We start from the raw sequence: 12,433 nt of genomic DNA, 5'->3' as shown, positions 1-12,433 counted from the left end.
ATCTGAATCTGGTGTTTGGAAGGAGGACTAAACATTTTTCTTCATAGTGGGAAATGTGCATCCATATTCACTCCACATTTTATATTTTAAATTCACAGTACATGTATGTTGGAATGCAAAGAGTGGCTGCATTTTCTGCACATGCTTCACATCTTGTTTTTACTTATTATTATTTAAACCAATCCAACGGGTTTAAAGATTGGTATATAGGATGGGTGTTTGAAGCCAGGTTGGAGCAGGGATTCTCCCTCTCATCTGTCACACACACACACGCGCACACACACACACACACACACACACACACACACACACACACACACACACACACACTCTTCTACTCTTGCGATAGACTGGAGTGGTTGTCAGTTTATAGGAGCGTAACCCCCCCCCATGTGCCACGAACCTCATTATCACCATAGAGATTACAGATTCCCACAGCAACCTTGACATTTTCAGGGGCGTCGGCATGATGATAAGATTATTTTCGAAATGAGATATCACCCCTCTTTTCCCGTCTTTCTCCCTCCCTTTCCTTTTGACTTTTATCTTCCCTTCCCATCGGGGTGTTTTATTCTCTCTCTCCTTTTATCTTTATCATCAACATTGTTGCAGTTCACTTCCAATTTCCTCTCCCAGTATTTCACCTTTCTATCATTATATTCTTTACTCTTCTGACTGTCCCTCGCTGTAACTTCCTTTTAATGTGGCTTTTAGAAACTCCTCGCCAGATCCTTTTTAGGAAACACAAACCATCAGCGGCCAATTAAAACTAATTGCGCCCATCCAAAACATCTCTCTGTCCTCCTGCCTCCTGCCTTTCCCTTCATACCTTATCCAGTTTCTGTACATTTTTCATATACAGTAGTACATCAAGGTTAAGTATTCATAATTACCTGCATTGCTGCTTTGACCTCACACACGTATGCACACTAATCTATGGAGCAAAGAAGATGTAAGAGTATGGAACACCTCCTTGCCCCTTGTCCCGCAGCAGGGGGTTGATACAATGGGTTTTTTCTCTATTCTTCCACTAACTGTCTTCCTTTCCTCCCTTGCTTCCTTGGACACAGAGAGAGGTAAACACATTCCTTCCTTTAATCCCTCCACCCCCCCACTACAGTATCTCTCCATCATCTCTGTCAGTCTTTATTGTTTAATTTCCTCTGCGCTTCATTTTTCTCTTGTTCAAAGTGGCTTTTTGATGTACTGGGGCATTGTGTGTGCACACGCTCACAGATGTAGGAGGCGAAGGTGACCTCCTCTGTCCTTCTCTGTCTACAAGCATTTTTTTAAGTATGCACACACACACAAATAGGAATCTTCTGTTGAGAATTTCCCCTCCTGGGGCCGGGCTCAGAAATCTTGTTAACCCTCGAGCCTGCGTTTCCTATTGCTTTGGATATTGAAGCACACAGCTTGAAGGAAGTGATTTAGATTGGTTTTATGTTCATTTCTCAGTGACGTAAGTCAGCGTGTGAAGCTATTTTTCTTCTTATTCTACGTCTTCATCCCTCCATCCCTCCCTCCCTCTCTCCCTCCGTCTCTATTCTTTCTTCTTTTCGTCTCTTCTCTTCAGATGACTTAAATTGTTTTTGGCTCCGGTGGGCCTTGGGGGGAAAGTTCTCCCCTGCTGTCACTCATTCAACTCCCTCTTGCATCACGCTGCTCTATTGATCTCTGGGGTCCATCGACCTGCATGTGTGTGTATATGTGTGTGTGTCCTGTATTCATCAGACTGATAAAGGTCAGCTCATCTCTCATCTGTCTCCAAGAGCTCTCAAGTCTCTCAACGCACACACAGACACGTCACTACGTCATTATTTACCTGTCTCAAAGTCGCACCCGCAACTAGTCCATCAAACCCTCCTCTCATCTTCATCACCCCAGTGTTTTCCTCCATTTGTGTGTCTTCGCTGACCATTTGTTTTTCTCTCTCCCAGGGACTTTGCATATGTGGCGCGGGATAAAAACACCAGGATCCTGAAATGTCATGTGTTCCGCTGTGACACGCCAGCCAAAGCCATCGCCACCAGCCTGCATGAGATCTGCTCCCGGGTAAGAGGAACCAAAGACACCAGGCCAAGTTTTGGATTTGTGAAAACAGACTTAGATGGAAATAGAAATTCTCATTGTCAGAATTCGTTTTGCAGAAAATCTAAACTGAAACTTTCAAAGCAAAAACAACAGATTTATTTGTGAAATGTACTCGAGTACAAGTTGTCTTGGTACCTGAGAAAAAACACAATCACTCAACACAGTGAAATGCCCAACCCAAAGAGTGTATGTATCGTTTTATCATATTTATTACAATTTAAGCACATGTTTTATGCTTTACATTCCTGAAAAAAAAGGAACAAGATTAAACTCATCTGAATTTCAATCTCCTCCAAATATTCACATTTCTCATCTCCCAAAACATAGTTATCACAGAGCTTTCTGTGCACGGCACGTCCACTCTCAGATGAATAGCCATGAATGCAGCAGGGACAGAAGAAAAGAATTCAAACCATGTTTTTTATTGCCTCTGCTTTATTCACTGAACTCACCTGGAATTAATGGGTTTTTTCTTTTTGTCCCTCTCCCAATAAAACATTTATCGCTGCAGGGCTTTAATTCAATTCTGGAAAAGATCTTTAAATTCTTTCCTTATTTATGTAGACTCGCAATTTAGTGTTGAATTCCATTATACGTAGCGTTTTAAAGCTTTTTTTTAATAACTTTCTTTTACCCACATATGCCTTGTTATGACCACTGACACGAACAAAGTGTGTTTCAGATGGAGAAGAAACAGTTTGTCCTTCATCTCATCCTTCATGCTGGTACTAAGTGTCCCACATTTTACAGTCCCTATATTAAAGAACATCGAGTCTGTTGAACGCAGACTTTTGACACTAAAAAGGATAAGCAAGGAGGGCAGAGAATTTGTCACAGCAGGGGTTGCTGCGATGCAGAATTGCTGTGACAAGGTCTTTGATTGAGGACATGTATAATTTATGTGCGGTGTTTCTCGGCGCGTGTGCGCGCGAATGATTTTGGCTGTTTTTGTGAGTCTGGTTCTGCGTTTGCACCTACAGTATGTGTTTCTCTGCAGGAAAAGCTTTTACCCTGTTTTGGAAAAGAGGAGTGTGACCTGGTTTGTGCGTTTCTGTGCTCCCCAGGTGATATAGGTAGACAGTATGACAATATCAGGGGTGAAGCTGGTCTAGGTTTTGCTGAGCTCTTTCGTGTTGACTCTTTCATCTTTTTGTCTCCCTCCCTCATCCTCTTCAACTTTCACGCATTTTTCTCTTTGTCTCTTCACCCTCCTCCCCTGTGTCTCTGCCACGGTATTCCAATTCTGCTCTGTTTTTACACGCCATTTCCTCATACTTCTCCCCGCTTTTGCTCCTCTCTCCCCTTCTCTCCCTCTTTCCCTGTTTCTCTCTCTCTGCCTCTGCCTCTCCTCCAGATAATGACAGAGCGAAAGAATGCCAAAGCGATGGCAGGAGGCTCTCTCCAGGACAGGATGCAGGCAGGACTTGATCTCCCTTTACAAGGTAGGCTTCATACATACTGTACCTCACTGAGAGAGAGAAAGAGAGAGTGAATGCGACAAGTGACATCAATAAGGACTTGGCAGTTATCACTTATGTGGCACACTGCATGCATTTAAACTGGTCATTTGTAAGAGCAGGATGTCTCAAGAAATTTTCCGTGTTGTCTTTGCAATGTCCTCTGAAGATTGAGGAAGAGAAGCTTTCAGGAAATTTGATTAATAAATCGTTCTTGGTCAAAATCAGTCAGTGTATTTCAGAAGATCTTCATCCGTCACTGTGATTACGTTTCGGTCTTTACGGTGCACTGGGGATTTCTCTTGTAAACAAACAAAGTTTACGTGTTGAGTGTGTGTCCTTGAAGCCCGACAGAATGTGTTGAATGCAATGCCCTCCTCATAAAACATTTACAAACCTGAGTTGTTTAATATTTTAAGTCCTGCATTGTTTACATCCATATTTACAAGGCTGCTTCCTCTTGTAGCTCGGCTTCAGCTCACCGCTGCTCCTCACTCTGTGTTATCGCTGCCAACTGGCGATCAGTAGAACAGTGTGAAACTCAAACAGGAATGTGTGTCCGCTGGTCGCACATGCACAATACAAACAAAACCTGTGAAAACATTCATCCATAGCTCTTCTGGTGGTCAGAAAACTCCACAGGGTACCTTTTAATGGCTGTCTGCAGTTTGCAGATTTAGTTGTTGATGGTTGGGTTCTCCAGAATATTGTGCCAGAAGATATGGAGCGATGTGAAGAGCCAGACAAATGGGAAGACTAACCAGCCAGGAGATGTTGATGGCAGCAAGAGCAACTTTCTTGTACTTTTAGGAGACTGTTGAAAACATGCGTAGGTTAAATCATGAGACACAGCAACAGACAGGCACACTGCCAACAATCCAGCCTGCTTCTGACAGCTTGTCAAATCAAACAGCTGCAGTTTCTGCCTCTGCTGAAAAAAGAAAAAAAAAACTGACATCAACTTTTGAAACTTGAGAAACAGGAGCTGTAGAGTGAGAATGTGGGATTATAGTCCGCTGTGCCAGTGTCTTATTATAACATGAAAGCATCTAGTATTTAACAAATAGCCAAGAAAGAACTTGAAAGCATGCTTAGGAAGAAGAAATACAGAATATCTTGGTGGAAGAAAAATGTGAATTATGTTGTAGTCACCATCCTTTCTATCAAAACATACTCAAAGACTAGGATCAGTCAGTCAGTCAGTCAGTCAGTAGCCTTGTTAAGAGCTAGAAAAGCTGTTACAGATAGAAAGCCAACAAGAGTGTGTGTAGTATCCAAATATTAACTTGCAGGCTACACTTGGATACCCTCTGTAAATGTGCATTTTTTGTTGTTTACATGTAGTTCAATATTTACTCTCCTACAGTGTTAAATGTTTGTCTGGCTTCTCCCCAGCAGAGTTCCCCACGCCAAAGACAGAGCTGGTTCAGAAGTTTCAGGTGTTCTACCTTGGGATGTTGCCAGTGGCCAGACCAATAGGTCAGTCTGACGCACAGATACAACACTCAAACTGTAATGAGATGCAAAGTGTTGTTCTAACTTCAACATTCTGATTTCAATGTTTATATTTGTTTGTTTTTAACATCCTCTTCTTCAGGCATGGACATACTGAATGGAGCTATAGACAGTTTAATCGGTTCTTCCAACAGAGAGGACTGGACTCCGGTAGCCCTCAATGTGGCAGATGCTACTGTCACCATCAGCAAAGACAAGGTCAGACACACACAGCTGACCTCGCCTGCTTTTCTTCAGTCTGTTACTTCCTGCTTTCTGTATGGAAAAATCAAATATGGTGAAACAAACCAAGAAGAAAGTGGTTTGGCATAATGGGACTTGATGCAACACAGTTTCCTTAAAGCTGAAATCCGCATTTTTCGATACATTCTTGCACTCTGTTGCATCAGGATGTACAGTAATTGCCAACAACGATGGCAGAGCGTCCGAAGGTTAGTTGAAGTTGTAGAGAAGCCTCTGTAGCCACATGGCTAATGCTACTTCCTTTACCTTTCAATACATTGTGCAAAATAGATTTCTGATACAAGGCCTGTAGGTCAGACTACAACTACTACTTAATTACAGACTGCAGCCTCTTTTAAGAGGTGTTATGTAAAGGTTTTTGGTTTTTTTTTCTTACCTACATTTAAAATATGCAACATTGATCATCTTAAGCTAACAATATGTGCTGCCAGATAAGGAGGAGTGGCTGTGAAACCAGTGTTCAGAACTCTAGAAAAATAGTGGAAAACACATCACCTGTTTTCTGAAGTGAATGAACTTTATTGACATCACAGTCAACCATAAAGAAGGCAAGCAGCCACCCAGAGCAATGAGAAAAAAAAATTGCAGCTCATCTTAGAGCTGCATCTTAAATCTTTACGGCGTTCGACCATGCAGATGATATTAAATGTGCTTTTTTTCATTTAAATAAATTATGACTTTCAGCTGTAACATCAAGGCACTTAAAGCCCATCTGCTCCAGTGGACCTGTTCATTAAGAGGCTGCAGTCTGACTGGGTAGAAGTGCAGAAAAAGTGTTGGATGATTGTAAATAACTTCAGCGCTGTGTTTTTGTGATGTCTTTTCATCCAGTTAGTATGTATTCATGTATGTGCTCTACATGATTAATCTCATTCACATTCACTGTATTTGTGTCCGACCAGGACGAAGAGGAGGTGCTGGTGGAGTGTCGTGTTCGTTTCCTGTCTTTCATGGGCGTTGGGCGTGACATACACACCTTTGCCTTCATCATGGACGCTGGCGGCCATCGTTTTGACTGTCACGTCTTCTGGTGCGATCCCAACGCTGGGAATGTGTCGGAGGCTGTACAGGCAGCTTGTATGGTGAGTCACACAGTCGACAACACGCCTAAATTACACTGAGCCAACTCTGTCCATGTTGGTTAAGAAATAAAGAAATCTCAGAAGCTGTTTGCTGGACTGTGGGAAATGGAGTGTGTGTAATTATAACATAATAATTAATGCTAATTAGAGTTGGTGTTTATATAAATTAACCACTTTGCTGTCTAGACTGTAGGAGGATTAGCAAGAACCTAAACGTGCTACAAGGTTCTTTTAACTGGTTATGAAACTGTCTCATACAGTATAACCATCAGCAAGGTGATTGACTGTTTCTCTATAGTTTTTATAGTTATTCTTAATGTCTGTCACTAGGTCAGATCCTGACTTGACAGGGTCGATACGTGGTAAAATATAAACTATTATTACGGCAGAGTGCTGATGATGAACTGAGGAGTCTCACAGCCTGAGGAAAGAAGCTGCTCTGTAGTCTGGCGGCTACTTTGTTTTACTATCGTCACATTACTGTAATCAATCTTACATACATGACCTCATTGCTCTGCATGCTGCAAACAGCTGTTAAGAAAGAAAAATAGCATTAAAAATATGTTGCCTCTTGTTTCTTTTACTTACAGCTTTAAAATAGTTTAATATCATGTAAGTTAAATCAATGAAGACAAATATTAATGTCAGTTTTTCATGGTCAGAAGAAACAACAGTTACGTATACATTTTTACATAATTTTTATAAAAGGGGTCACATTTAATTAAAAGTTTGTCTATTGTGTTGAGTCAGTGTGTATGAATTAAACAACAGACCGTTTAAAATTTAAAACACACGGTTTTTCTCTTAACTGTAGAGCTATTTGTCCTTATAGTTTGTTTCTGTGTGTTTTGATTATACCAGCTGTAGAGATGTCAGTCTTCTGTTGAATATAATGGGACTAGATGGCACTCGGCTTGTGGTTCTCAAAGTGTCCAAAAAATTAATTAAAAAAACCCCCAACAGCAGTGCCTCTCCTCCTCACAAGCACGAGCCTACAGAAAGCCATCGACATTTAGAGCCTCTCCTGTCCTTGCCTGTAGTTTAGTTTCAGTCCTGACAGATGGGTGTTTTACTGTCTAACATATATGTTCTGTTCAGGTTGTAATGGGGCGCTCTGTCAGAGCACTGTTGGTGTAAAACATGCATTCAGATCAAGAGAAGTCAGCTAAAGTTAAATTACAGTGTGTGTTCGCCATCAGTTCTCTTTGAAAGAGGACGTCCTTGCAGGCCTTCTTGTATAGATTTTCTGTTTAACGTGAAGTGTTTTAGGTTGTATTACACGTTGTTGACTGCTGTGCAGGAAACGTTTTCACAGAGGACACATGTACATTGAATTAGTTACCACAGCAAACCCATAATATCTTTCATAATGTTTTTTTTTCATCATTTAAATGTCCATAATCACAACCCAGAATACCCTCTGCGGTGATTCTGCTGCCATTAGTGGAGATTTCTCCTCTTCCTCTGCCCTCTCTGCTGTGTGTGAGTCACAAGATTAGTCGACTGCTGGCTGGGCTATTGATCACACATCAGAACTTTGGATATATGGACACACACACACACTAAAACTGATTCACAGTGACAAGAACCATCAATCATTACTATTGATCACAGCTAGCAACCTGCACCAGTCCAGCTTTGCGCTCTCTCTCTCTCTCTCTCTCTCTCTCTCTCTCTCTCTCTCTCTCTCTCTCTCTCACATACACACAGACACCCTCACAGTCGTATACTCAGCAGTTTTAACTCTATTATTTACAATATCTCTCTCTCCCTCTCTCTCTCCCTCTCTCTCCCTCTCCCTCTCTCTCAGCTGCGGTATCAGAAGTGTTTGGTGGCTCGACCCCCCTCCCAGAAGGCCTGCGGATCATCGCCCCCCGGTGACTCGGTGTCCCGCCGGGTGTCGACCAGCGTGAAGAGAGGCGTCCTGTCTCTCATCGACACCCTCAAACAGAAGCGACCCGTCACCGAGCTGCCGCAGTAACCCCTGGCGTGAGCTCTAACCAACTCCCTGCCACAACCCCCGGTCACCATGGTAACTAGTCACATCGCTGCCAAATCCCGTCGCCACCACAGACCCCAGTAACCATGGAAACACAGCAAAGCCCCGGGGTTTGGGAATCCCTGTTGCATTTCTTTCGCTTCTCTGGAGTAAAAATTGGAATTTCGCCTCGAGAGTTTTATCAGCGACTCAAATCTGTTTGCTCAGAATAACTGAGACGATTAAAGACTCTAATCCCACATCAAGAAGGAACGACCACAGAGAGAAACCCCTCGAATGATCACCGTAAAGGTGATAGTGTACATAAAGTAACTCTCATCCCCCTCAGCACAGAGGAGTGAGGAAAAGAGGGCAAAAACTGAAGAAGTAGGAAGTGCTCCTTCAAAGCACAGCACGCCTGATGAGCTGCCCAAACTGCTTATCTCTCCATGCTCTTATTGTATTTGTGTCTGTGCCTGTGCTGCCAGCATGACCTCGCACACCTGGCCACACCCCCGCTGTCATTCACCTGGTTGTCTTGTTAGTCTGTAGTGGCTCTTCCCCCCCCCCGTCCGTCTGTCTTCCTCATCATCCAGTAGACTGTGACATGAACTAAATGAAAGGAAGGAAGGAATCGTGAAAGCCATTAGATCAGTACGTGATGAACGAAAAAAGGAAGCTGCTACAGACTAAAGAGATCTGGCCATCAGTCTACACACTCTTACCTGTTCAACTGATCCTGCATGAACTTTTACATAAAAGTGAACCATTCTAGATGATATCAATACACTGCTGCTGCTTTCAGAGACTGAAGGGGTGAGAAATCCGAAGCCACGTTGTTGTTTTTTTTTTCTTGTTTCTTTCTCGTCAACAGTGCAAGAATCAGCCTGGAGGGTCTAAACGAGAGGTGACCTTTCACCCGAAACATCCTTCATCACCTTCCCCGTTTACTTGTTGTCTCCAATCTTTTGTTGTCCCTCGGAAAATGACAGATGATAGCCATAACTGAGGAGGAGATGCAGGGATGGACAGGGTGTTACCCCTCCCTCCTCTGACTGCTGCTCTTTGATACACATGCTGGAGGAAATGATGACCCGTTAGTCCTTTAAATCCCATCGTGTCCTCAGAGACTTCATGTCCACTTATTAAAGCAACACAAGAAATGCTCGAGGAATCATGCAAAGAAGAAGACTTGGAGGAATGTGTTTTTTGTACCGAGGTGTGGTGGTGATGATCCACAGCTAAAAATCTGAACTGGGAGGAGGTGAGGAGGAGAGAGACGGGTTTCACCTCCAGCCTCGGCTGTTGTTTTTTTTTTTTTTTTTTCCCCCAGAGGAAAGCCAACAGAGAGACATGTTGACTCAAATTAACAGGACTTTCCTGGGCTGCTATCTATCTGTCTCCAGGGTTCTGTTCACTTGAATGCGCCTTCTCTGTTTTTTTTCATTGCCTTCACTTCCTTACTGTCTGACTATTTTCATCAGTGCCACAAGATCACTTTTGTTCTTCTTCTTTTAGTCTTTTTGTTCTGTAGTTTTTCTCACACAAATCTCAATTCAACACTGCTAGCTCCTTATTATCACATATCTGACAAGCCTGGATGTATGGAAATAACTAATGAAGTCCTTTAATGCAACTTTAATCGTGATTAATTGTCTCTACGACTGACCATTAGCTAAACCTCTTCAGTGAACAGCGAGTGTCTACTCACTGTTTAGGCCAAACCGCTCCATCAAGCTTTTTGACTGCTCTGTATGTCGAAGCAGTGTGCAGGGGCCTAAAGGAAGACCGATACTGGGTATATGAATAGTTTGGAGGGTTGTATCATTTTTATATTGCCTTTATATAAAAGGCAAGTGAAGGGAATTGATCAAATAGTGTGTCATTCTGATCAGTGTACACTCACAAAAGATAATTAGCTTGAAACAGTGGCTTTAATAAAAGGGGTCACATTTAATTCAAAGTTAGTCTATCGTGTTGAGTCAGTGTATGAATTAAACAACTAGATGTGTGAATAACCACATTGAAATGCATTATTTTTGTGTTTAATACTTGAATAGTAAACACTTGAAACACCCATTATGTTTATGTAACAGCTGCCTTTAATGTGGTAATTTAATAAACACATAAGGTTTATGTAGAAGTCTGCGCTAGTTTAATTAAATCAGACTAAACAATTTCATTTATTCACTTTCACTCAGCATGATAGAAAAACTTTGCAAGAAATGTGACTCTTGACGCTGAACTTGAAAATTTACATGTAATTCAAATATTTAAAGTAACTGTTGTAGGCAAATTAAAGTGTAAGCTGCAACTGTTAGCACACCGTGTTGCCTACTGCACAGTAGATAGCTATGTATAAAAAACCCTCACTTCTCAATAGCATACCCTATGTGTTGTTTTCCCCACTGTAAGATGGTCCTGAATGCTGGGTGTGATGATAGCAGCTCTGTCCAGTCCTTTATTGGATTTGAGGAAGATAGCGTCATGATCGGTCAGCACATCGGTTTGTCCTCTTCCTAAAAGCCTGAAGATATTTACTGTTTGAAATGTAATTTTGAAAAAAACACTTGGTTATCCAAGTTTGTGAGCTAAGTAGCCAAACAGGGTTATGTTAGAATTACATCATTTTTCCTAATAAACATGTAGTTACTAATACCAAGACAAACAATTTCTTTAGTTCCATGTTGTCTACATGGATAATCGCCTGCTGAGGGGGCTAACTGAAATATGTAGCTTTAGCTTCAGTCCTAGCATGATATTGTGTGTGCACATTCAAGGCCACTTTTACAGGAACCTGCAGACAGTACATTCAACCAACTCCGGGGGCTGTCGTTAGCTTAGTTTGCTAGTGAGCTACCAGACGGCTTGCGACAGTTTCAGCCACCAAAATCGCCTGTCGCTGGTCAGAAACTTTGGGATGTAAACAGCATAAATGTCGTGTGAAAGGAAAGCTTGTCAGGTGTAGCAACAGTAGCTATCGAGGCGAGGGGTTTAGCGAGTCTGTCTTGCACGTTGTCGCTTTTGATTTCCACAGGCTGAAGGAACTAGAGGTGTAAATTGAGAGTTTGTTGAGAAACTTCAGCCACATCACCTTCTTTTGTCACGAGGATGTTGAAATGTGAATGAGATGACAAAATGTGTGTGTACATAATATCCATCTAATGTTACATTTGGCATTAATCATTGTTATAAGCTATGTTTTCTTCATTTTGAATGTCTGTAGTTTTATTATATTTCTTGTAATGAAATGCCTTTTTTGAGAACTCACCAAATGGCCAAAGTGTAAAATACTGATATACATTGTTGTAGATAAGAAAACTACGAGAGCAAATAATGAACAAGAGGAGGAGAAGTGATTGGAAAATTTTCACAGTTGTCAATTAAGTTGATACTGAATTTAACTGAGCAATTATCTATGCATTCTTTTGATCTCGAGAAATGGAAAGTCGTACAAAGCCTTGCATGCCCTCGGATGGTTGAAAAACGACTGTATGTACTGAACAGAAATATTTTTTATTTTATTTATTCTATTTTATAAAGGTATATACTGATTTTATTAGTTGGGGCAAGTAAAGTGTCATTGTCTCAGTCCCTGGTTAACTCACAAGGCTACAAAACAAGCTCCGCTTCGCAGAAACCGGCAGATAAAGGAATATATCTTCACCTTGTACAGTGCACTGAGAGCCGGGAGTCCACTGGGAGGAGTGACGAGGAGTGAAGAGGAGGAAGCTGCAGTGGACTCCCCGCGTCTCTGTCAAGCTCACACACATAAACAACAACAAACACACATTTCCCGCAGATGGATGTGTTGGCTTCCGTTTGCTGCTCACTGATTTGTACACTTTATCAATGTAACCAGTTGTGAGAATAAACAGCAGTATAAAATAATACACCTGGGGTTTGCAACTAATTTTTGTTTTCATGACTAATTTTTTGTTTGTTTGATTAATGTATTTGTTGTGTAGTCCGGTGGTTCTCGGACAGACTTGAACCTGGAACGTTCTGGTTCCCCTCTGTGCCGCAAGGACGGCCCATTACCGGTGTGTTAACGCTTGTGACCC

General features: G+C 41.9%; 1 protein-coding gene across 5 annotated transcripts in view; it reads left to right on the top strand.

Moving 5' to 3' along the window:
- Window positions 1–12,262, top strand: part of apbb2b (amyloid beta (A4) precursor protein-binding, family B, member 2b) — a 49,084-nt gene extending 36,822 nt beyond the window's left edge. For 4 of the 5 annotated variants that reach the window (XM_084369318.1, XM_084369317.1, XM_084369315.1 and 1 more), the window contains 6 exons: window positions 1,941–2,055; window positions 3,449–3,536; window positions 4,947–5,030; window positions 5,149–5,264; window positions 6,212–6,391; window positions 8,202–12,262. In XM_084369318.1, the coding sequence (XP_084225444.1) occupies window positions 1,941–2,055; window positions 3,449–3,536; window positions 4,947–5,030; window positions 5,149–5,264; window positions 6,212–6,391; window positions 8,202–8,372 (754 nt within the window). In that variant the 3' untranslated portion in view covers window positions 8,373–12,262. The remainder of the gene's footprint in view (window positions 1–1,940; window positions 2,056–3,448; window positions 3,537–4,946; window positions 5,031–5,148; window positions 5,265–6,211; window positions 6,392–8,201) is intronic. The other variant, XM_084369316.1, reaches the window with a different exon arrangement.
- Window positions 12,263–12,433: the final 171 nt, after the last annotated feature.

This window comes from Pagrus pagrus (genome assembly GCF_965226575.1).
Source record: "Pagrus pagrus genome assembly, chromosome: 2".
In the NCBI taxonomy this organism is placed as follows: Eukaryota; Metazoa; Chordata; class Actinopteri; order Spariformes; family Sparidae; genus Pagrus; species Pagrus pagrus.
Note: the sequence above shows the minus strand (reverse complement) of the source record. Positions and strands in the feature narration are given on the sequence as shown.